At 50.4% G+C, this 20,091-nt stretch overlaps 7 protein-coding genes across 17 annotated transcripts; 2 read left to right on the top strand and 5 right to left on the bottom strand.

Annotated features, from left to right (window-relative positions):
• Nucleotides 1-275: 275 nt before the first annotated feature.
• LOC9646646 (presenilin-like protein At2g29900) lies at nt 276-1,775 on the bottom strand. The gene has a single exon (XM_024675224.1). The coding sequence runs from the start codon at nt 1,767-1,769 to the stop codon at nt 339-341; it is 1,431 nt and encodes a 476-aa protein (XP_024530992.1). The 5' UTR covers nt 1,770-1,775; the 3' UTR covers nt 276-338.
• Nucleotides 1,776-1,887: 112 nt separating this feature from the next.
• LOC9632199 (general negative regulator of transcription subunit 3) lies at nt 1,888-5,366 on the bottom strand. Of its 5 annotated transcripts, none has more exons than XM_002970218.2 (16): nt 5,237-5,366; nt 5,041-5,172; nt 4,851-4,988; nt 4,748-4,798; nt 4,610-4,699; nt 4,402-4,548; nt 4,224-4,349; nt 4,108-4,173; nt 3,415-4,050; nt 3,200-3,355; nt 2,988-3,147; nt 2,775-2,935; nt 2,447-2,719; nt 2,276-2,398; nt 2,044-2,222; nt 1,888-1,988 (listed from the first exon to the last, which is right to left on the bottom strand). In XM_002970218.2, exons 1-16 carry the CDS (start codon nt 5,327-5,329, stop codon nt 1,925-1,927), a joined length of 2,595 nt encoding a protein of 864 aa, XP_002970264.2. In that variant the 5' UTR covers nt 5,330-5,366; the 3' UTR covers nt 1,888-1,924. The 5 variants fall into 5 exon arrangements, with proteins under 5 accessions (XP_002970264.2, XP_024530988.1, XP_024530990.1 ...); XM_024675220.1 differs by having other exon boundaries at nt 2,781-2,935; XM_024675222.1 differs by having other exon boundaries at nt 2,988-3,135.
• An 85-nt stretch (nt 5,367-5,451) lies between these two features.
• Nucleotides 5,452-11,008, top strand: LOC112346377 (nuclear pore complex protein NUP155-like). The gene is made up of 13 exons (XM_024675219.1): nt 5,452-5,646; nt 5,777-5,946; nt 6,001-6,127; nt 6,196-6,458; nt 6,513-8,154; nt 8,210-8,422; nt 8,487-8,734; nt 8,791-9,187; nt 9,252-9,457; nt 9,523-9,844; nt 9,950-10,168; nt 10,226-10,521; nt 10,584-11,008. Exons 1-13 carry the CDS (start codon nt 5,482-5,484, stop codon nt 10,699-10,701), a joined length of 4,386 nt encoding a protein of 1,461 aa, XP_024530987.1. The 5' UTR covers nt 5,452-5,481; the 3' UTR covers nt 10,702-11,008.
• On the bottom strand, nt 10,650-11,686 carry LOC112346379. Of its 3 annotated transcripts, none has more exons than XM_024675227.1 (4): nt 11,578-11,686; nt 11,224-11,460; nt 10,825-11,149; nt 10,650-10,760 (listed from the first exon to the last, which is right to left on the bottom strand). In XM_024675227.1, the coding sequence occupies exons 1-4, from the start codon at nt 11,626-11,628 to the stop codon at nt 10,717-10,719; spliced, it is 657 nt and encodes a 218-aa protein (XP_024530995.1). In that variant the 5' UTR covers nt 11,629-11,686; the 3' UTR covers nt 10,650-10,716. The 3 variants fall into 3 exon arrangements, with proteins under 3 accessions (XP_024530995.1, XP_024530996.1, XP_024530997.1); XM_024675228.1 differs by lacking the exon at nt 10,650-10,760 and having other exon boundaries at nt 10,795-10,907; nt 10,973-11,149; XM_024675229.1 differs by lacking the exon at nt 10,650-10,760 and having other exon boundaries at nt 11,081-11,149; nt 11,224-11,242; nt 11,290-11,460.
• A 288-nt stretch (nt 11,687-11,974) lies between these two features.
• Nucleotides 11,975-13,607, top strand: LOC9646645 (stearoyl-[acyl-carrier-protein] 9-desaturase 2, chloroplastic). The gene is made up of 3 exons (XM_002970450.2): nt 11,975-12,226; nt 12,289-12,820; nt 12,885-13,607. The coding sequence occupies exons 1-3, from the start codon at nt 12,090-12,092 to the stop codon at nt 13,458-13,460; spliced, it is 1,245 nt and encodes a 414-aa protein (XP_002970496.2). The 5' UTR covers nt 11,975-12,089; the 3' UTR covers nt 13,461-13,607.
• LOC9646644 (calcium uptake protein, mitochondrial) lies at nt 13,380-15,711 on the bottom strand. Of its 5 annotated transcripts, none has more exons than XR_002992399.1 (10): nt 15,155-15,711; nt 15,035-15,102; nt 14,759-14,979; nt 14,619-14,702; nt 14,343-14,562; nt 14,114-14,290; nt 13,939-14,058; nt 13,628-13,876; nt 13,531-13,557; nt 13,380-13,468 (listed from the first exon to the last, which is right to left on the bottom strand). XR_002992399.1 is itself a non-coding variant. In XM_002970217.2 (9 exons), the coding sequence occupies exons 1-8, from the start codon at nt 15,411-15,413 to the stop codon at nt 13,655-13,657; spliced, it is 1,371 nt and encodes a 456-aa protein (XP_002970263.2). In that variant the 5' UTR covers nt 15,414-15,711; the 3' UTR covers nt 13,470-13,557; nt 13,628-13,654. The 5 variants fall into 5 exon arrangements, 3 of the variants coding, with proteins under 3 accessions (XP_002970263.2, XP_024530993.1, XP_024530994.1); XR_002992398.1 differs by having other exon boundaries at nt 13,412-13,471; XM_002970217.2 differs by lacking the exon at nt 13,380-13,468 and having other exon boundaries at nt 13,470-13,557.
• A 152-nt stretch (nt 15,712-15,863) lies between these two features.
• Nucleotides 15,864-20,091, bottom strand: LOC9646643 (FT-interacting protein 1). Its single transcript, XM_024675394.1, has 4 exons — nt 19,680-20,091; nt 19,573-19,622; nt 18,632-19,500; nt 15,864-18,490 (listed from the first exon to the last, which is right to left on the bottom strand). Exons 3-4 carry the CDS (start codon nt 19,458-19,460, stop codon nt 15,930-15,932), a joined length of 3,390 nt encoding a protein of 1,129 aa, XP_024531162.1. The 5' UTR covers nt 19,461-19,500; nt 19,573-19,622; nt 19,680-20,091; the 3' UTR covers nt 15,864-15,929.

Below are 20,091 nucleotides of genomic sequence, written 5' to 3'. Positions count from 1 at the left end.
AAGGACCACTATCTTTAACCCAAACTTGGTATGCATGAGATGAACCAACTGGAGTGGTTCCAAAAGCTCCATCAATTGAATATGGAAATCTATTCCACAAATTTCTTCGTAAGGAAACTAACAACTCAGCCATGGAGGTTTCTCTAGCCATGTGTAAGTCCCCATAAGTTTTGTATACAAATAAATCTGCAGGAGATAAACTAAATGCCTCTTTAACCATTAGTAATGCAAACGTTAACAATAAATTAATTACTATAGTAGTTAGATTTCTGTTATTTTGGGGAAACATTTTCACATTCCTTTTTTTATTTCAGTGAGTTTATAGGATTAATAATAAGTTAAAAAAACACAAGGCGAGTGTCTAGCTGCAAAACATATGGCTCCAATACAAGCCTCGTGAGGAAATAAAAAACGACGCCCAGCGAGATGGATATAGGCAGTGCCGGAAGAGCGCGCCTCCACACTGCGAGGAGCGCCAAAGTGGCACCAAGCCCTGCAACGATGGCCAAGTAGCAGGCCCACACGGTCATGAGATCAAACATCGCTGCTCGTCCAACCAGCACGCTATAGAATATAAAGTCGCCGAGTCCCAGCTTGATCCCACCCTCTGTCACGGACTCGATCCTTCCGAGCTCGCCACCCTCACTGCCATCGTTGTTAAGCTCGCGAAGTTCGTCGTGTATAGCCCCCGCGGCTCTCTCCTCGTTTGCCATGAAAGCACTGAGTGTTTCCATCCTGTGATCTACGTGCCTGCTCATCAGAGGAATGGCTTCTTCCGCTGGATCCCTGTCCCTGTTCCCTGGAGCTCCAGCTCCATCCCCAGCCTCTCCAGGACTTGTTTCGACTGCCTCTTCTTCTGGAGCTTGCAAAATCTCTGCTTGCTGAGGTGCTTCCATGCTAACAGTCTGATACGGGCTGACCACCCTGTAGCCGAAGATCCTTGCAAAGAGCGATGTTCTCGACGGAGCTGTCTCGGCTGAGGTACTTGGAGACGCTGCTACCACAACTCGTCTCCTCCACCGTCTTGACTGGGAGCCTTGCTGGCCGGGACGCACCACGGGGCGGGACTCGTATACCAGCGCTGGTAGCTCCTCTTCTCTCTTGCTGGCCAGCTCTAGAAGCATGTTGAGAGGACCACCAGGCAGCAAGACCGCAGCAATGTCATACAACGCCATAGCCACCAAAAGGAACCAGGTAGTCCACTCGGGAAGGAAGGTAAACCAGAAAGCGGTGAGCATACCAATGAGGACCAAGTACCCCTGAGTGAAGATGATCGGGACAGGCATCACAGGAAACGCCACAAGCACCCCGACCACTCCAAAGTTAAAGATCACTACCGAGAAGGTGATCACGTCAACCGGGAGGGAGTAAGTCTGGACAAAGAGCACACCGAGAGCAGCACCAAGGTAGACGAGGACATTGAAGATCGAAAAGGAAACATAGAGCCTGAGACACTTGGTGCAGCGAAGATAGAAGAGACCCACAAGCAAAAACGTAGCGGCTGTGACGAATGCTACAAAGACGAGGGCGTTGAGGAGAGCACCTCCGAGCTTCTCGGAGGTGGAGTCGGAGGGGTCCTCGGCATAGATAACGAGGGCTATGGCGGGAGCTTGGAGCTGGCTGCTGTTAACGACGAGGGCTCTTACCAGAAGGACGACAAAGAGCATGCACGCCGAGACTGGAGCAAGGATGGACACCAGCTCCGCTCCAAGGCTCTCCAACAGGCTCCCCGAGGGGCCACTAGAGCTGTTTTCTTGGTCGGAATCCATGAGTCCCTGAAAACCACCATGAGAGATAACCAAAAACGAATTTTGAGAAAGCACTTACCTTTAGTCTGTGCAGCCAGAGCCTGTGCGAAGCATTCCTGTGTAAACGTAAGAACCCTAGAGCGCCATGGAGTTAGCGTGAAATTAAACATAAAACTTTACACCAGCTCGTCTTCGAGGAAGCTGTATTCGAATGTAAACTCGGTCTTGATTCTCTGGACCCTGCGAGCCACCAAGAATGTCAAGAAAAAACGTATTTTTACAAGCACGAACTTACCAGCCTTGCTGAATATCATCCACGATGTGGAAGTCGAAGTAAACGTATGTGCCTTGCTCGAATTCGTCTGTTGTGACTTTCGGCTCCTCGTGGCGCTGGAACCATGTGTTGTACTTCTTGTGATATCTCCACGAATGTTTCTTTAGCTCCCTTGCGGCTAGATACTGCTGGTACGTTCCCTGAACAAAACCCGTGGTAATTTGTACAGAACAGAATGTAAAAGAGAGCACACCTGATGATAGTAGAATGCATAGAACAGGACGTCCACCTCAAACTTCTCCCAAAGCGCAGGGTTGTCGATGATGGATTGGGCTGGTGCTTGAGGATAGCTAGGCGGAGTGATAGCTGGGTTCCTCTGCACAAAAATGAAAGTGAACTGATGCGGGATTGCTGCAAATATTACCGGGGTGTAGTTGCGTGGCCGTTCTGAGTCTTTTGGAAGCGGAAGGTGGCGATAAGCAGCTTCTAGCATCTGCAAATTGTACACACTATCGTGAGCCATACTGCTACTTGCAGCTGAGAGGTTGTCTCCTATGGCTCCAAGTTCCGTGTTGCTCTTCCGACCGATCACACCAGGTACTGATGATGTTGGTGTTGACGGGACTTGTTGCCCTGGCGTGAAATCTGCATCCCTCGACAACTGGCTAAGTTCCGCTAGCGTTCCTGGGCCACCAACCTGCGATCAAAGTGTACAATAGTCAATCCAAACAGCCTATGAACAGAAAGTTTACTGGAACGTCGAAGGTGTCTGCATTCTTCAAGTCATCTTCGCTCAGAGATAAATTTCTGGGGAATGGTACATTGGCTTCAGTCGTGTTATCGTCTGCAAGTTTAGCTGCAAGTGGACTCTGCTGCTCCACAGTCCTTGTTTGAATCGCATCAGGTTGGGGCACTGCAAAACACAATTAATTTCGAAAACAAACATGACGAGAGGAAAAACAAACCAGCGTCTTTGGAAGCTGCTGTTACTTGCGGCTGCTGCTGCAGAGGCTGGGCGGGAGACTGTGCTTGTGAGACAGGTGCTGATAGTCCAGGTACCGGCGTTGTAGGAGATTGCGTACTTAGAGGAGAAAGCTGCTGTTGTTGCTGCTGCTGCAAAAGAGCCTGATGCGAGTAATACCTTGAGCAAGTTTTTCCAAAACCAGTATCTGGTTACCTGATGAAGCAAAGAGGATGGTTGTGGCGTTTGCTTTTGAACTGGACTTGTAAGATGTGGAGGGAGATGTTGTGTCTGTTGATTGGCCTGCTGCAACTTCTGTAAGAACTTTTGTTTTTGATCTGGAACAATCTCTGGTCTTCCATGGAACTGGCTCTGGAAAAACAAAAGATACAGAGTCCGGTGGTCGATATATTTTCTTGTAAACGACATACCGATTCTCTCCACTGGCCCAGTCTATTCCCAATGGCCGTTTCTGGGGTTCCCGGAGCCTCACTTGTCGGACTGGAATCTCCAACCTTTCCTCCAAAAGGAGCTTTATTCGGCGTGCTCAAAGGACTGAGCTGCGGTGCGACTCCAGAAGTGGCTCTGTCGTCAGCTATATTCCGTTTTGCAGCTTCCGGCACTGTTGGACTGCTCGAGACGGTTGGGGAAGGTTGAGCGACAGGAGAAGCTGGAACAGCTGTTTGCCTGCCAAAGCTTCGAGAAAGACCTCCATCTCCAATACCTGGTCCTACTCGTCGCCCGGCAAGGCTCGTCACCTCGTCCTCCTTGACTTTTGCAGGTGATGATTGCAAGACCGCACCTTTGGCTGTTGGCCGTGGAATCAGACCAGGAGGTGTTGCCACAGTCCGTTGCGTGATACCAGAAGCGCTTGGAGATGAAGTTACATCGCTTCCAGTAGTCTGCAGTAAGGCCGATCCTGTGGGTGACAGCGAGCTTGCGGTGATTGGAACGGGAGATGTTCGTGCGGATGTGTCTTCCAATGTAATATCATCCACGGGCTGTAAAGGTGGAGGAACTTGAGCAGCAACGGCAGCAGCTGCTGCAGCTGCCGCAGCAGCAGCAACCTGAAACACGAAATGGAAATAACAGTTTCCAAAGGTTTACGTGGAAGTTAGTTTTACCGGAAGTGATGGTTTAACGCTTGCACCATTTGTCACGCTAGCTCCGGAGGCGGCAGCAACCGCAGCCTACAGAGCAGACAACAACAGTTTGAAACACAGTGTAGATAACTAAGTACCTTCTCCTTTACCACAAGTGCTGAAGCCACATTCGGAGCAAGGTCCAGAGCCTCCATGGCCTCCATTTTATCAAGAGGAAGCTGACTATAAAGTTCATCCACATCTGCGAATTCATCAAAATCCTCCTGTCGCGGCCACCATTCAGGTTTCAAGGCAACAACGAGAAAGCAAAGTCACCTGATTCCTTTCGAGGTAATCTTCCACAAGCTCTTTGACGTCATTTACTTGCTCTGGGCTTAGCTCGTCATTGTCCAAAAGTCGCAAAATGAGTTCTAGTTTCATGACATGACTTTTGTGACGGGCAGTAGACTCTTCTAAGTGAATCTGAGGAAGCAAGAAGTTTGAGAGAAGGTAAAAAGGAAAAAAGAGAGAAAAACGTTCTTACCAAGCGGGGGGGGCGAGTTTTCCCCTTCTTCACTGCCAGTCCTTCCATCTCTGTCTCAAACGCATCAATACCCGAATTCAACTCATCCACCTAGCATATAGTTAGCGTGTTATGTCTTAATGCCACAACAAAACGAACCATATTGTTTAACCATTCTCGTGTTTCGGCTTTTGCTTTCTCTTTTGGATCCTAGACAATCGTTGCGTGTCAGACCAAAGAAATCTAAAATGGCAGCACTTACAGTTTTCGGAAGCTGGCCTAGACCTTCTTTCGAAAACGCCTTCGTTTTCGTTTCTTTCTCGCAAACTTTGAATCGTTCCATCTCCCTCTCAATGAGCTTCCGGGCATCCACCAGCGCCTGCTCGTAAGACGCTGCTACCTATCAAAACGAATGAAGAAAAAAAAATCGCTAGAAGAAACTGCCTAATCACCTTCTTGTCCTTGATTTCACTGGACTGAATCCACGTCTTAATCTGGTCCCTGTATCGCTGTAGCTTCTTGATTTCCTTCTTGAGATCGGCCTCAAACTTCTCCTTTTGATTTGCATTCTCGGTATCATACACCTGCGAGAAGAAAAAAAAATTTCTCGATCGATCAATGGCGAGGCGACGCCATAGATTTCCATACCTTATTCCAGATGCTGTCGAAGACATCCACGCCCTCCTGGACCTTCTTGAGAACTCTATCGATCTCGCCCTGGAGCTTCCGCGTCGCGCCCATGGTGCTCGAGGAGAGAAAACCTAAACCCTAAAATTTCTTAATACGGACGTGGCGGATGACTAGGATGATGACGATGACGGTATAACGGGTAGTGAAATTTAGGGTGAGATCCTAGGGTTTAGGGTTTGGGTCGCCTCGCCGGGAGAGCTCCAATGAGCTGGGAAGACGAGGCGGTCGTGGAGGACATTGCGGCGGCTGGTAGGCTTCTCAGCGACACTATCAATCGCGATTTGCGATGCTACGCGTCGGGAGATCTTCTAGACGCTCTTGATGCCGGGCGCTATTCGAGCCATCCCTATGCTAGTCCACAGAAGGAGGTATGTGTTATAGCTCTAGTGGTAGAATGCTCGCTCTAGCGTAGCGATTTTGTAGCTAGGGGGGGATTTTGGATCTTGTTTCGTCTCGGATGGAGGCTAAAAGGGTGTTGGGTCTTTGTGAATTTTGTAGTGGCCTCCATATATCGATGTCTCGAAGAAGAGGGAGCTGCCGCCTCAAGTCATGGAGTGCTACAATGCTGGAGTTGGCCAAGGGATGGCGTTTTGTGGGATTTTTCCCACCATAAGACGAGCTTGGGCTACTGTCGACGAGACTCTCTTTATATGGCGCTTTGATAAATGGTAAGATCCTCGCTTAGTTCGTTGGCACTCCTGGTAAAGTTTTTTCTCTTGCAGGGATGGAACTTGTGTCGAATATAGCGGTGAAGAGCAGGCCATTTGTGCTGTTGGCTTAGCGAAAGCGAAGGCTGGAGTTTTCGTAGAAGCGATTCAGCACCTTCTAGTGCTTGCAACTCCTGTCGAGGTATTTTGTCACTCCAACTATTCTTCCTGGACTGATTCTTTGAATTCCCGCTTTTGACGCTATACAAGCTTGTGCTTCTAGGCGTCTGCTGCGGTGCTAGCAGCGACGGCAGTGATGCTTTTTCCGAGCTTTCCTTACAACCATTACCAGAGTACACGGTACCGACGGATGGTGTCACCATGACGTGTGTAAGTTCCACGGAGAAGGGACGTATTTTTCTCGGTGGCCGTGATGGGCATATCTACGAGCTGCTCTACACGACAGGGCTAGGATGGCAGAGTCGCTGCCGTAAGATTTGCCATACAGGTGGCTTTGGCAGTATGCTTTCAAGGTACACATGTTCATCACTTTCTTTGAAGTTTTTCTTACATGTAATTTATTTCAGGTGGATTATACCGAACGGCCTCAAGTTTGGAGCGGCAGATTCGATTTTGGAAATTGCCGTTGACGATGAAAGAAACATCATGTACGCACGCACACAGGAGTCCAAGGTCCAAGCTTTTGATCTCGGCAGAAACGGAGATGCTGCCCCGAAGAAAGTAGGCGAAGAAAAAAACTTTGGGGATCAGCGAGACGGTCGTCACGGTAGCATACGTAGCACAGGTTCGCGTGGCACCAGTCGGGCTCCAAAGGCAACGGTGGTTTCTCTGGCTCCTCTCTCGAGTATGGAATCCAAGTGGCTGCATCTGGTGGCTATAGTTTCAGATGGACGCAGAGTATACCTGTCGACAACTCCGACCATGGGCGGAAGCCAGGCTGCTGGTGGAACGATTGGGATGGATCGTCCTTCGCTACTCAGAATAGTGTCCGCAAGGCCAGGTCCTTCGGTTGGTGTTGGTGGAGGAATTTCATTAGGCAACGTTCTTATCGGTACCAGGCCACAGGGTGACGGACTGAAAGTTCAAGAAGCTCAATACTCAAGCGGAAACTTCTTGCTGGCCGATTCGTCACCCTCTCCACGGTTGCTTGTGGCGCGCAAAGACTACACTTCTCCGTTGATTCCTGGTGCGAGTTCGCCATATGGAGGGATGGGTGCGAGTGGAAGAAACATGCGTGCTTTGAGAGAAGTTGTGACAACTTTTGGAGCAGACGAGCATACTTATGCGATCGTCGATATGTTGCCACCTCCGGAGCAGGCGGCGATTGCTGAAGCATTGGTATGGGACTCCAGCGCCCTTGGCTCTGGTGCTGTGGGAGAAGTAAGTAGAGCAAGAGCGCTGTGGGCTTTAGGAGATCTTGCGACGCAACATATTCTTCCTAGACGGAGAGCAGTGATCGCCAGTACGCGGGGCTTGACGGAGATTGTCATGAACCGGCCAGTGGACTTGCTGCAGCGGTTATTCGAATCGAACACCACGAGAGCGATTCTGGAAGAGTTCTTTCAGCGCTTTGGGGCTGGCGAAGCTGCGGCAATGTGTCTACTGCTGGCGGCTCGCATTGTTTCGTATGATGAGAAGATGATATCAACAGCGGTGGTTGAGAAGGCTGCCGAGGCGTTTGAAGATCCAAGGCTGGTGGGAGTACCGCAAATGCAAGGAGGGGCTGCAACGACGACACCAGTTAATACAGGTGGTGGATTTAATATGGGACAGGTGGTGCAAGAAGCCGAGCCTGTTTTCTCAGGTGCACACGAAGGCCTCTGTTTGTGTGCTTCGAGGCTTCTCTGGTCCGTGTGGGAGCTACCAGTATTTATAGCCAAAGGTGACTCTGGAAACGACATGGTGACGGACACAGGTGGAATAATCTCTTGTCGGATATCTCCGGACGCAATGAATACGTTGGAGGACAAGATCAGATCCCTGGAAATGTTTCTCAGAGCTCGAAGGAACCAACGTCGCGGTCACTATGGTCGGATCATGGGAATTGGCGATTTGTCAGGCTACGGAGATCGAAATGGTATAAGCAGAAGTGAAGCTGGACACAAGCTTCAATACGACACGCCTTATGCGAGGTCCGGAGGTGGACTTCAAGCTGGTGCCAAGAGACAACGCGTTGCTTATAGTCCTGCTGAGCTTACTGCCATGGAGGTTGGACACGATTTTGCAGTGTTTGAACGTCGGCTGATATGTACAATCTCTGTAGGTGCGAGGGATGGAATGCGTCAGAAGGTTGCTCCGGAGGTCTGCGGAAGCGCTGTTTCTACTGCAGCTTTTATCTCAGCATCACTTGACGAGATTAGTGCAAAGTCTGGAATCCGAAGTCCGCCGTCAGCTCGCGCAGCTTTCATTTCATCAGCTTGTCTGTTCTCAGGAAGGGGAATACGTAGCTACGCGACTTATTGGTGCTCTTATGGAGGTACGTTTGATCGTTATGTTTCTAAGTGTTGTTCCTTCATCAGTTTTTCTTTTTGAATGTATAGTACTATGTATCTCCCGAGGGAAAAGGGACGGTTGACGACATAAGTACGAAGCTACGCGACGGATGCCCGAGCTACTACAACGAGGCCGATGATAAGTTCTATCAAGCCGTCCAGTGTTTGGAGAAGGCAGCAAACGCTAGAGATGTGGAAGTCCGTGAGCATTTGGCCAGAGAGGCACTTGACTTGCTGGCCAGGGTTCCTGAAACCGCAAACTTGCTGAGCGTATGCCCGCGTTTTGAAGAGATAAGGTAACAAACAGTCTCCAGTCAGGCTGGTCGATTCACAAGCTGGAAGTTTGTTGCAGATTTTACGAGGCAGTTGTCGAGCTTCCCCTCCGGAAGGCTAAAGCTTTAGATCCTAACGAGGATGCTTTTAATGCGCATATCGACGAGAACCGGCGAAAGATGGCGCTCGCATCCAGACAGCAATGCTACGAAGTGATAACAAATGCGCTTCGTTCACTGGTGCCGCAAACCGCACTCAACGGGAACGCATCAAAGATGGGCCCGCTGGATGCAAATGCAAGGATGCGCTACGTTAGACAGATCGTTCAGCTGGGCGTACGCTCACCAGATCGGGCTTTTCACAAGTACTTGTACGAGTCGATGATAGAGCTGGGGCTGGAGAAGGAGCTCCTCGAGCTAGCCGGACCGGATCTGGTTCCATTTCTACAAGCCGCTGTTGATTTCCAAACTGCAAAGGTAAGTTGTGCTTGCAGCTTTTCTTCCTCTGATGCTAACAACGTTTTGTTTTCTCTTTTACCAGCCTGCGAAGAGCCCCCGAGGAATAACGTCGCCACCTTCCGTGATCCATCTGATGAAGCCCATCACTACACACCAAGCCAAGTACCTGGAGCTCCTCTCGAGATATTACGTGCACAAGAGACAGCATGCGCTCGCGGCTTACGTTCTCTTGCGCCTCGGCGAGCGAAAGGGTGGCGAAGGCGGTGAGCAGCTCACGCTGGAAGCCAGGTACCGTGCAATATTTTCTTTCGAGGCTCGTTGTTTACTATCTGAGAGTTTTTTTGTTTCTCCAGGCACGAGTACCTCAGCCATGCCGTGGTACAAGCCAGAAGCATCCGCCACGGAGCTCTGGGATCCAACGCGGAGGTCGGAGAGAGCGGCCTGCTGGAGCTCCTGGAAGGCAAGCTCGCGGTGTTGCGGTTCCAGCTTAAGATACAGGCCGAGCTCGAGGCCATTTCTTCTCAGATGGCGATAGACGCGTTCCCGCCGGAGGGCTTTGCGGACGACGAGGCCTTCCTCCGTGCCGCCAGGGAGAAAGCGCTGGAGCTGGGTGCCGAACTTAAGAGCATCACACAGCTCTACAACAATTACGCGGTTCCTTTCAAGCTTTGGGAGGCGAGTTCTTTCTTTCTTTCCATTTCTTTTTTCTTCCAACTCTCACATCTTCTTTTACTCCTTTCTGACGAGCAAAAAAAAAAACCTTTCGCTTTCTTCTCGCAGGTGTGCTTGGAAATCCTCCACTTCTCACACTACACGAGCGACGCTGAGAACAATGTCATGCGCGAGACGTGGGCGAGGTTGATAGACCAAGCCATCACGATTAAAGGCATAGCCGAGGCCTGCACGGTGGTGAAGAGAGTTGGCCCCCAGCTCTATCCCGGCGACGGCGGTAGCATGCCACTGGATTCTATCTGCCTCCATTTAGAGCGAGCAGCCGAGGTAGATCCCTCCTTCCTCTCTTTCTTCATCGTTTTGCGTCACGGTCTTTCCTCCCAGGAGAGAGTATCATCCAGCTTGGAAATCGTTGGAGACGAGGACGTCCCACGAGCATTACTGGCCGCCTGTCACGACTCCCCAGAGCCAGTACAACGAACTTATGACCAGCTTCTCACTAGTACTTCGGTGCTGCCAAGCACAGCGCTGCGGCTGCGGCTCCTCCGCTCGGCGCTCGCCGTGATGCGCGAGTGGACAATCGTGGTACTGGCCCAGCGCATTGGATCCATTGGCGGCAGCTTCTCCGGCTCTGACGATTCATCTGGCGTCCGGGACCGCCTGTGTAGCACAGTGAACAGGTGCTGCGTTCATCAAGCTTTAGATAGGATCTCGCGAACTTACTTCTTTCTTGGCTCCACAGGTACATGACGGAAGTCAAGAGGCTCCCGCTCTCTCCGGCCGCGGTTGAGCCCGTGTCCAGAGGCTTTAAAGAGTTGGAAGAGATGCTTCTCGGCTCGCAGTCCCTCCAGCTACATTAACTTTGTAGAAGACAACTACGTGGTACCATAGCTCCTTTTCTTCGCAACGGAGGAACAACCTGTTTTCAAGTTAAACGTCAACAAGCAAGCAAGCTGGAAGAGAGAAAGAAGAGCAATATTTACAGAAGAGACGCGCTGGATCGATATCCATCCGTGTGTGTGTGTGTGTGTGTGTACCATAACTTGAAAAGTGGCGGGGATCTTCTCTGGCAGCACAAGTTTTATGACCTTCAATATCTCGGGACAGTGGTTGTTGACATGGTGGGCATACCTCATTGATATCAATGGTGAATGACTCCATTCTTTTCACTCCTCTCTGTTTGTCACTGACGTTTCCCCCCGCGCTTAACAAACACGAGTCTAGTCGAGGAAGTGTAGTCCCGTTGTCACGCACAGATTCTCTTTGTTCTTTCAAAGACTTCGTCTCGCAAACCTCAACGCACAGAATCTGCACAGTGCAGACAACAAAAAGGACCAGGCTGTACTTAGGAGGAAAGGTTTGACAAATCTAGATTTCTTTACCCGATAGAATCTCACGCGGCTGGAACATGAAAATCTGGTCAGGACAAACAAGAGAAAAATAAAAACCTTAAAGTTGTGTTTCGAGCTCTGGCGGCAGCAGCAGCTGGAGCTAGCACGGTACTTGTGATTGAATACCGACGCTTTCACATGCTTTATCTGCAAACGCCAGGGAAAGTTGGTGATAATTTCCCTTTCACCTCCTCCTCGCTCGCCTCCTCCTCTTTTTTCCTCCTTTCCCTGCGGTGCAGACACCTCCAAGGGGTCAGAAACTATCAAACACAAGACTCACTCATAACACGGAAGATTGAAGAAACCAAACCATCACACAGCAAGCAAAGGAAAGAAAGTTCTTACCTGTAATCGCTTGGTCTCCAAAGTTGTCTCATGAATGTTCCTCTCGCTCATTCAAGACGCCTCCACCTAACAGAATTGATGATCTCTTTGTTCCGTCGCCCCGGCTCCAAGTATTAGGAAGCATATCTCAATGTCGAAAGAGTGCGCACCTTTGCTTTATTTTTCCTTCTCGCAATAGCTGCTACCACCCGCTCCTCCTCCTATTGTGCGTCTGCCAAATCAATGTGTTCTTTGAGTTAGGTGAACGGTGGAGCAATGGCGCTCTGACTCCCCGGAATGCATGTCTGTCCGTTCCCCCCTATTCTTCCTTTCCTTCCTTCCTTCATTCATGCGGCGGTAGTAGAAAGTAAAGTAAATCCTCCCTTCTCGATTCGTGCTCAAGCATTCAAAGTTTGCCCCTGCCCTGTGAAATAGAATGTATTTAGAAAGTGTGCAAGAGAGAGGAGAAAGAGCAGCGTTTCGGTCACTTACTCCTTCGATGAATCGCTCCCGCTTTTGCTGATCTCCAAACGATGAGTTCCAAGACAATGCCGATGCCGCATCATCTCTCCAGCAAAGACTTCCAATGCCCGAACTTGCAGCTGCTCCGAAGTACCCGAGCAGCAAGCCGGATCAGAATGGAAGCAACTGCCGCCCCGACAGCGCCAAGGTTTGTCGTATCGCGCTGCTTTGTCTTTCTTTTGACAAGATTTCCTCATTGTTTGCCTGTAGAAATTCCACGCTAGAAATCAGTATCAAGAAGCCGGAACCGGTGTTCGTAAGCAGCAGGCCCAGGCAGAGTTCCAACTTACGTGATCCGGAGACGACTATGAGGGACAGAGTGGAAGTCATCGACTCCATGAGTGACTGGGCCGTCAAAAGTCTCCTCCCTCTTCTCAAGCCTGTCGAGAAATGCTGGCAGCCCCAAGACTTTCTTCCCGACTCTTCCTCACCCACATTCTACGATGAGGTCTTGGAGCTCCAAAAGAGAGTTTCCAGTCTCCCTGACGATCACTTGGTGTGTCTCATCGGCGACATGATCACAGAGGAAGCTCTTCCGACTTATCAGACGATGTTCAACACCTTCAAAGGCGTGAGAGACGAGTCGGGCTGTAGTGACACGCCGTGGGCAGTTTGGATCAGGGCCTGGACAGCCGAGGAGAACAGGCATGGAGAGCTGCTCAACAAATATCTGTATTTGTCAGGAAGAGTCAACATGAAAATGGTCGAACGTACCACCCAGTACTTGATCGGCTCCGGCATGGTAAGAGCAGCAGCCTGCAAAATGCTTTGAAGCATTAGTCTAATTTCGAGAAAAACCTTTGCAGGAACCTCAGATCGACAATGATCCTTACAATGGTTTCATCTACACCTCCTTCCAAGAAAGAGCGACATTTATCTCTCATGGGAACACGGCACGCCACGCAAAAGAATACGGTGATCTCAAGCTGGCAACTGTCTGTGGAATAATAGCGTCAGACGAGAAGAGGCACGAGATAGCATACACCAGAATCGTCGGAAGGCTGTTTGAGATCGATCCGAACGGGGTAATGCTGGCATTCCAGGAGATGATGAAGAAGAAGATAACAATGCCGGCACACCTGATGACTGATGGAGAAAACACCAACTTGTTCCGAGATTATGCCGTGATCGCTCAAGACTGCAAGGTGTACACGTCCAAGGATTACACCGACATTATGGAGCACTTGATTCAGACCTGGAAAGTTGAGAGCCTGACAGGCCTTTCCAGTGAAGCTCAACAAGCTCAGGACTACGTCTGCGGCCTGGTCCAGCGTTTCCGAAAGCTGGAACAGAGAGCTCAGAAGAAAGCCAAGCCGCTTCACAGTGCGGCAAGTGCAAGTCAGTTCAGCTGGATCCTGAACTCTGGAAAACCTACTATATGAACCGTATTCTGCTGCATAGAAAGGTTGGTCATTAGTTTTCTTTTAGTAAAAATTTACAAAAGCACTTTACCGGATTCCAGGTCCTTATAGATCCACTCTGTAAATAATCTGTTAGTCATTATAGAAAAATATCTGTGTTGTGGAGGACGCTTTAAAGTCAGTCGTACCTGCGTTTCATGTTGTAACAGATTCTATCAAACCGACATCCACTGTTTCTCGTTCCGACAGTTACGCGCACAGTTCCACCAGCATTTCAAAACCTGGACAATGCCTGCCTCCGCTGGATGTCCAGTATCTCCCTCTCGCCTCTGCAGAGCACCTAGAAATTCTTCCATGCTCAGATTCCCGTCTCGGTTCAGATCAAAAATATAAAACACGACGTCTATCACAGCCTCAGTCAGGGGCACACTGCAGACCTGAGCAATCAGCAGAAAAACGATAGAACTAAAACAGTTAAATGTATTCAATGATGCACCACCTGCGCTGCCGCTCGTTGAAAATCCGACTTCGTCAATAAGCCTGACGTCTTTCCAAAGCTCGAAATTGCCAAGGCTAAAGTGGGAAGTTTCTTTCGAAGTTGGGCGAAACACCGGAACTCCTGCAGATCTTGAAATCAGCCCGTGCTAACAATTTAAATCTTTGTTTAAACGAACCTCGTAAGTGATACGCAAGGATTTAAACTTGGGATCGTCTTCAATAGCGTCCGCAAGGTCCAAATACTGATTTATCTTGGACAAATTGGCCGCAGAAACTAGGGACAACGCAAAATCGCGAGCAGAGATATGTCCTTTCCGTTTGAAATCATAATGGGAAAACTCCAGCTTTAATATCTGCAAGAAGCTATCTTTTAAGTTAAGTTGTTTCAAATCAACCAATACTTACCTCTTCATGAAGGTCACGTAAGAAAGAAACAAAATCCTCAAAGTTCAAAAGCTTCTTCCCATCCTCACCGAAAAAGAGCTGCACGAGTCCGCCTTCTTCAACAGAGTCGCCACTAGTTTTCACAGCAATGCTTCGACGACCGTCTCGCTGCGCAAGGCCTTGTCTAGTCTGCGATCTCATTATACTCATGATCTTTTTGAACTCTTCCCTGTCAATCATGCTGAAAAGAAGTCTCAGTCAGTACACAATGGAAGAAAGTTACACAGCAGCACATACTCATTCCCATCAATGTCGAACATTTTAAAAGTCGTCTTGAAGTTCTCTTCCGGCAGGCTGAGAAGAGTAACGAAAAATATAAACCTGGCCTCACCAACGCAGCGGTAAGTATTGTGCACAGTCACCAGCAAAGTTCTTACTCTGGAAATGATATTTGCCCGTCTCCATTTGTGTCGAAAAGCATGAAAAACGTCGATGGAGGACAACTAAGCTCTCCAGGAGATCTCTCCCCACCAAGACTTCCTTCTCTCGTGGCATTCGATTCACTTGATGGAAAAACTGGGACGACGGCACGCATCAAATCGGATGGAGTCATAAAAGATTGCCCATCTTCTCTGAGTGAAGCAAAGTACTCAAACACCTACAAGAAAAAATCAAAGAAGTGGAGTTGGGAGTGTGTGGTAAATCTCATGTACCTTCTCAGGAGGGCTGAAAGCTCTGATGCGCCTTTCATACTTGAAGAACACCCTTCGTCTATAAGACTCTACAAAAGAAAGGAATCAAAATCCTAGGCACGCAAGACCTTCATCGCGTACCTTTCATCAAGAACTTCCCTTTCCCTTCCTCGCTCTCCTCGCAATGCGCCGGCGAGCATTTCCCTTGCCCGATCCAGCTGCCGATCGCCACAGCGCCACTCAAAACCCCGAAAACCTCCCACATTTTCAATCTAGCTCCTCGCTCCTCCTCACCTAAGCGCGATCCAGCCGCTGCTACCGAGCCGGGCGCGACACGCGCTACGATCGATCGTCGCAGAGCGCGAAGGAGCGCGTTGCTCACCGCTCCCCTCGATCCCATCTCGACCTAAAATATTCCGCAAAAACGCGCGAGACCAAATATTTGGTGTTAAACGAGAAACACAATGCTACTATCATCCACTCTCTCTATACACTCTTGTCCCTTGGTGTTCCATTCTCCGTGTTCATGGTGTTTGGAGTTCTCTTGGACAGCCGTGCCGCACTGTTAAGCTAGAGTTTTAGGAAATGCCGTGCTGTACCGCGCGGTACTGAGCTGCAAGGTAAAATGCCGCATTGTACCGCACGGTACTCCGCCGCAAGGTAGCTTTTAAATAATGCCGCACGGTACTCCGCTGCAAGGTAACTTTTTAAAGAATGCCGTACTGCACCGCACGGTACTGAGCTGCAAGATGCCACACTACATATAAACACCGCACGGCAAGCCGCGCGGCACAGATGCGGCGCCATGGTGCCCACCATCAATGCATTTTCAACCGGGCTGCAAGATAGCTTTTTAAAGAATGCCGCACTGCAAGTTAAACGCCACACGGTAAGCCGCGCGGTACATTAACGTACATCAAAGTATACGATCTGCCAGTGACGGCAGCCTCCGGAAGAAATTGATCGGCCAGCCCGGCAAGCGCTCCCGGAACTTTGGATGCCTCAAAACGTAGAGCCCCACGATCACCACGATCACCCGGAGTGGAACCACGTAGAGAAAGATGGCGATGGTCATGCACACCGCCACCATTATCCCGCTCGCTCGCGGGTCTCTCCAGCTTAGCAGCGCGGTAAGCCTCTCCCCCTGCGTGGCTATGTCTCCCAGGACGTGCTGGATCCGCGAAGAAACTATCCGGAGCCGATCGTAGCGAGCCTTGACGACGCTGGGATCTTTGTTCGTCGGGATTGGATCAAACTCTTCGTCCAGCTCGTCGGGTTCCACCTGCTCGGCCTGTGACAACTTCCCGTCCATGGATGGAGGCGACCGAGGCCTGTAGCGGTACCTCCAGGCGCCGATGAGCGAGAGGTAGAGGAAGAGCGTCGGAAGGATGAGCTCCGGGAACATCACCAGGATGAGGAAGAGGATGTGGACGAGCAGCGTTGTCACCGGGTTCTTCCAGTGGCAGATGTTGTGGAACCACGTCCCCACGGCCATCGGACCCGCCAGTAAGTTCATGATCCGGAAGTAGTTCACCTTGGAGCGCCGCAGGCTCCAGACGTGGAAGTCGGCGTCAAGCATGAACTGGACGACTTCCTGGCGGAGTGGCGGCTCGGAACGGTTGAGCCGGATGGCGACGAGCCTCATCGCGCTGATGCGAAGGATCTCCGACTGCGTCACCCCCAGCGGATGCAAGTAGTGCATCTTTGGCAGCAGCGGCCGGAAGTAGAGACCCATGACGCTGACGATGGAAACCGACGAGTACCGCACGGCGAGCTCGATCTCTCCGAGCTTCCTCACGCCGGAGCGCTGGAGCATGAGCAGCGGATGGCTGTTGGTGTAGATCCTCTCGCTCTCCAGCGTCGACAGCCGGATACGAACTTTGCCAATCTGTAAGTCCTTCAAGTCTTTGCCTCCTTCCGGGTGAGGATGGACATGGCAGTTGTCGAACACCCCGACCGTGAGAACTGTGCATGGATCGTAGACTTCCCAGGAGTACTGCTCGTTCCACCGGGGGTTTAAGTTGTCGACGATGGTTCTCGTCCTCACCCATTTCTGGCCATACTTTGCGACGCAGTAAGCGTCGGTAGCACCCCTGCCGTCGACTGTTTTCATTGGATGGACGTCCTTGCCCCTGATAATCCCGAGCTCGAGAACTCCCACCACTGGCCTCCACAGCTGCTTGGCCGTCGGCCGAACACAGCTGCTGTAGTGTGTGGCTTCGTCCATGACATGGTAGCCACCATCGAAGCACAGCCGCAAGTGAAGCCGGCCGTGGAAGTGCTTGTCACCTCCGTTGTATCTCACGAGATCGAACCACTTGGAGTTCACCTGGCGATGGTCTATCCTCTTCTCGATCCCGGCGAGAGCTATCTTCACCATCCCGAGCACCTCTTCCTCGTTGGGCTTGGCGGTTTTGTTCTGGACAACCAGCAGCAGCTCGTCTTCAAAAGGCTCCGAGGCCACGAACAGCAAGTCCTCGTTCCACTGAGGACTTGTGTTACGGTTGCTCGCCACCTTCGTCTTGTAGATCTGGAACCCCAGCTGTGCACGAACGCTCACTTCTGGAAATCTCGTCCTGTCCATCGGTTGGACCTCCTGAGCCTCGATGACGTTCACTCTCAGGTACCAAAGCTTTGGAGAGAGATAAACTTTCGCTCGAGTGTGTGCGTATCCTCCAGAGTCCGACTGCCATGCTTCCGTGAAAGCTTCGTCGGCTTGCGTTCCCCACCATATAGCCAGCATCACATCCCCTCGGACTTTCTTCTCGGCATTCTTGCTGATGTTTTCGAGCCTGTACCACTGCGGTGCCAAGGGACTGTCTGGAGGAACTCGGAAAGGAATTTCTTGCAAGTCAAAGCCGACAGCTCCCATGAACTGATCTGTTTCGTGGTCCCAGATGCTGACTTCTACCACGGGTCCTGCAGAATTATCCTTGCTGAAGGCAAAGATTTCGTGCCACTCCGGGAACAGGCTCTTGCCAACCTCCTTCGTCTTTGCCGTGAGGCTCCCAAAAACTATCCTTGCATAAGAGGAGCCGCTGCCGGATTCCATCAGAGCTCGGGCCTTCACCACCTTGACGAACAAGTAGTTCATCTTCTCCACCAGATCATACGTGACCACTCTCTCTCCGATTCCTCTGGCAAGAGCGGGCGTAGTCTCCTTCAAATGGAAGTCTGTCGATGGCACAGTGCTTGACCGGACTAGCTTCCGAGAGAGCTCGTGTTCGTGTTCGTCGTCGTGCCTCTTTATGACGATTGTCGGTGCGTCACCTTTCCTCTCTTTTATCTTTTGATCCTTCACGTCTTTCTGTTCTTCCCTCCTTCCCACACTTCGATATTCTCTCGTCTCCTCTGGTTTCTTCTCCTCCTTGTCCTCCTTCTTGTTCTCCTTCTTCTCCTCTTTCTTCTTTTCTTCATACTGCTTCGGTTCATGCTTCTGCTCATTCTTCTCTTCATGCTTCTCCTCTTTCTTCTTCTCTTCATGCTTCTCATCTTTCTTCTTCTCTTCATGCTTCTCATCTTTCTTCTTCTCCTCTTTCTTCTCTTCTTCCTTCCTCTCTTCCTTCTCTTCTTTGTGGTGGTCTTCCTTCTTCTCCTTCTCTTTCTTGTCTTCCTTCCTTTCTTCTTCTTTCTTCTCGTCCCTCGCTTCTTCTCTCTTCTCCTCTTCCTTCTCGTGCTTCTCTTCCTTGCTCTCGTTCGGTATCTCTCTCATCTCTTCTTGCTCTTCCTTCCGCTCCATTGGCACCTCCTCTCTTGCGTCTTCTCTCCTTTCCTCCGTCTCTTCATGCTTCTCTTCCTTCGGCTCCGCCATCTCTTCGAGCTGAATTTCTCGTACCTGTTCGACAGGAGCTTCAGCTGGCTCGGACGGAGCTGGATGATGTTCCGCGGCAGCGGCAGCAGCAGCAGCAGCAGCAGGCGCAGCAGGAGCTTCTTCTGTAACTTCTGGCACCGCTGCGTCTTTTGCAGTAACTTCTTCCGCTGGAGGAGTACCACCACCAGAAGCAGCTGCGGCAGCAGAAGGAGAAGCTGGAGCTGGCGGTGATGGATCCGGATCGTCGCTCCACCAAACTTTCAAACCAATCTCTCCCTTGACTTGCGAGAACATGCTTCGCTTCTCCAGAGGATAGTATACAAGAGCCTCCTCCCCTTTCTTCACAATGCTCCTCCCTGGAATCTTCACCTTTCCCAGAAATCCTGGCTTCCTCTGCGCACCTCGTTTCTCGCACAGCACTGACAACTCCAGCACCTCACTTTCGAGATTTTTGCCTTCGAGTATCGGAAACTCGACGACGGTGTTCCACACTGGATTTAAATCCTTGGCCTTTGTATCGGTTTTCCGACGTTGTCCATCGAACTCCAGCGTGCAGTAAGCACTCGCGGATCCCTGTCCATCCTTGGGCATGAGATCCGCAGCATTACAAACCTCCACAAACAGTTTCCTCCCCATGGCAGTCCTTCGTACGTGACTAAAGCATTAGAGAGTACTCCTGTAGGAAAAAAAGAGATCAGTGTGACAACTTCATTTCTAGCATAGGAAGAAAAAGCATGAAAACATGTACCTGTCAGACGAAAGGACCTTTTATTTGCTCTATCAGAGATTGTGTAGAACCTTCATGAGAAAAAAAAAAGAACCCATTCTAAAATATCTTTAAAAAACTAGACATACCTTGCGTGGTGCGACTGACGATCGAACAGGGACCCAGCCCTTGCCAGATTTTTCGCTATCTCAACCTGAAGAGGAGAAGTTCTATCGGGAATTAACTAGTCAAGGAAATCCGCCGCGAGCATTGAGGCCTGCAACATACGCTCCCAGCAGAAATCTCGCGGGAAACCAGCGATTCCTCTCGATGCTTACCCCTGGAACACTGCCTGAATCAATCCAGCACCAGCATTGTCCTCCCGATCGCCATTCCCCGGACGAAATCACGCCTGATTCTCAATCAATCCGCCATTCGCTAGCGCCTAGATCTAAGCGCCGATTCCTGCTGCTGCCTACAAATCGATGCGTGAGAGAAACGACGCCACAGCGCCCAGCCCTAAAAAACTTTGTACGCATTCCTCCAGCTCGTCCCTGTAGA

The sequence above is a fragment of the Selaginella moellendorffii genome, unplaced genomic scaffold (genome assembly GCF_000143415.4).
Source record: "Selaginella moellendorffii unplaced genomic scaffold, v1.0 SELMOscaffold_14, whole genome shotgun sequence".
NCBI lineage: Eukaryota > Viridiplantae > Streptophyta > Lycopodiopsida > Selaginellales > Selaginellaceae > Selaginella > Selaginella moellendorffii.
The sequence above is the reverse complement of the archived record's forward strand: the minus strand, read 5'-3'. Positions and strand labels throughout refer to the sequence as shown.

Excerpts from the sequence above, each read along its gene's own strand:
- LOC9646646 (XM_024675224.1), bottom strand. The coding sequence starts at position 1,769 with ATGGATTCCGACCAAGAAAACAGCTCTAGTGGCCCCTCGGGGAGCCTG.
- LOC9632199 (XM_002970218.2), bottom strand. The coding sequence starts at position 5,329 with ATGGGCGCGACGCGGAAGCTCCAGGGCGAGATCGATAGAGTTCTCAAG. Across the intron at positions 4,350-4,401 it reads ATTACCTCGAAAGGAATCAG|GAGGATTTTGATGAATTCGC; the intron begins GTGACTTTGCTT and ends TGGCCGCGACAG. Across the intron at positions 2,223-2,275 it reads ATGCATTCTACTATCATCAG|GGAACGTACCAGCAGTATCT; the intron begins GTGTGCTCTCTT and ends GGTTTTGTTCAG.
- LOC112346377 (XM_024675219.1), top strand. The coding sequence starts at position 5,482 with ATGAGCTGGGAAGACGAGGCGGTCGTGGAGGACATTGCGGCGGCTGGT. Across the intron at positions 5,947-6,000 it reads ATATGGCGCTTTGATAAATG|GGATGGAACTTGTGTCGAAT; the intron begins GTAAGATCCTCG and ends TTTCTCTTGCAG. Across the intron at positions 9,845-9,949 it reads TTCCTTTCAAGCTTTGGGAG|GTGTGCTTGGAAATCCTCCA; the intron begins GCGAGTTCTTTC and ends TTCTTCTCGCAG.
- LOC112346379 (XM_024675227.1), bottom strand. The coding sequence starts at position 11,628 with ATGAGCGAGAGGAACATTCATGAGACAACTTTGGAGACCAAGCGATTA. Across the intron at positions 11,461-11,577 it reads TGGAGACCAAGCGATTACAG|GGAAAGGAGGAAAAAAGAGG; the intron begins GTAAGAACTTTC and ends TCTGCACCGCAG. Across the intron at positions 11,150-11,223 it reads GCCGCGTGAGATTCTATCGG|ATTCTGTGCGTTGAGGTTTG; the intron begins GTAAAGAAATCT and ends TGCACTGTGCAG.
- LOC9646645 (XM_002970450.2), top strand. The coding sequence starts at position 12,090 with ATGAGTTCCAAGACAATGCCGATGCCGCATCATCTCTCCAGCAAAGAC. Across the intron at positions 12,227-12,288 it reads GCCGCCCCGACAGCGCCAAG|AAATTCCACGCTAGAAATCA; the intron begins GTTTGTCGTATC and ends GTTTGCCTGTAG. Across the intron at positions 12,821-12,884 it reads ACTTGATCGGCTCCGGCATG|GAACCTCAGATCGACAATGA; the intron begins GTAAGAGCAGCA and ends AAACCTTTGCAG.
- LOC9646644 (XM_002970217.2), bottom strand. The coding sequence starts at position 15,413 with ATGGGATCGAGGGGAGCGGTGAGCAACGCGCTCCTTCGCGCTCTGCGA. Across the intron at positions 14,703-14,758 it reads GGGCAAATATCATTTCCAGA|GTTTATATTTTTCGTTACTC; the intron begins GTAAGAACTTTG and ends TGGTGAGGCCAG. Across the intron at positions 14,563-14,618 it reads TTCGACATTGATGGGAATGA|CATGATTGACAGGGAAGAGT; the intron begins GTATGTGCTGCT and ends ACTTCTTTTCAG.
- LOC9646643 (XM_024675394.1), bottom strand. The coding sequence starts at position 19,460 with ATGGGGAGGAAACTGTTTGTGGAGGTTTGTAATGCTGCGGATCTCATG. Across the intron at positions 18,491-18,631 it reads CGAGAAGAAAGAAGAAGAAA|AGAAGAAGAAAGAGGAGAAG; the intron begins GGAAGGAAGACA and ends AGAAGCATGAAG.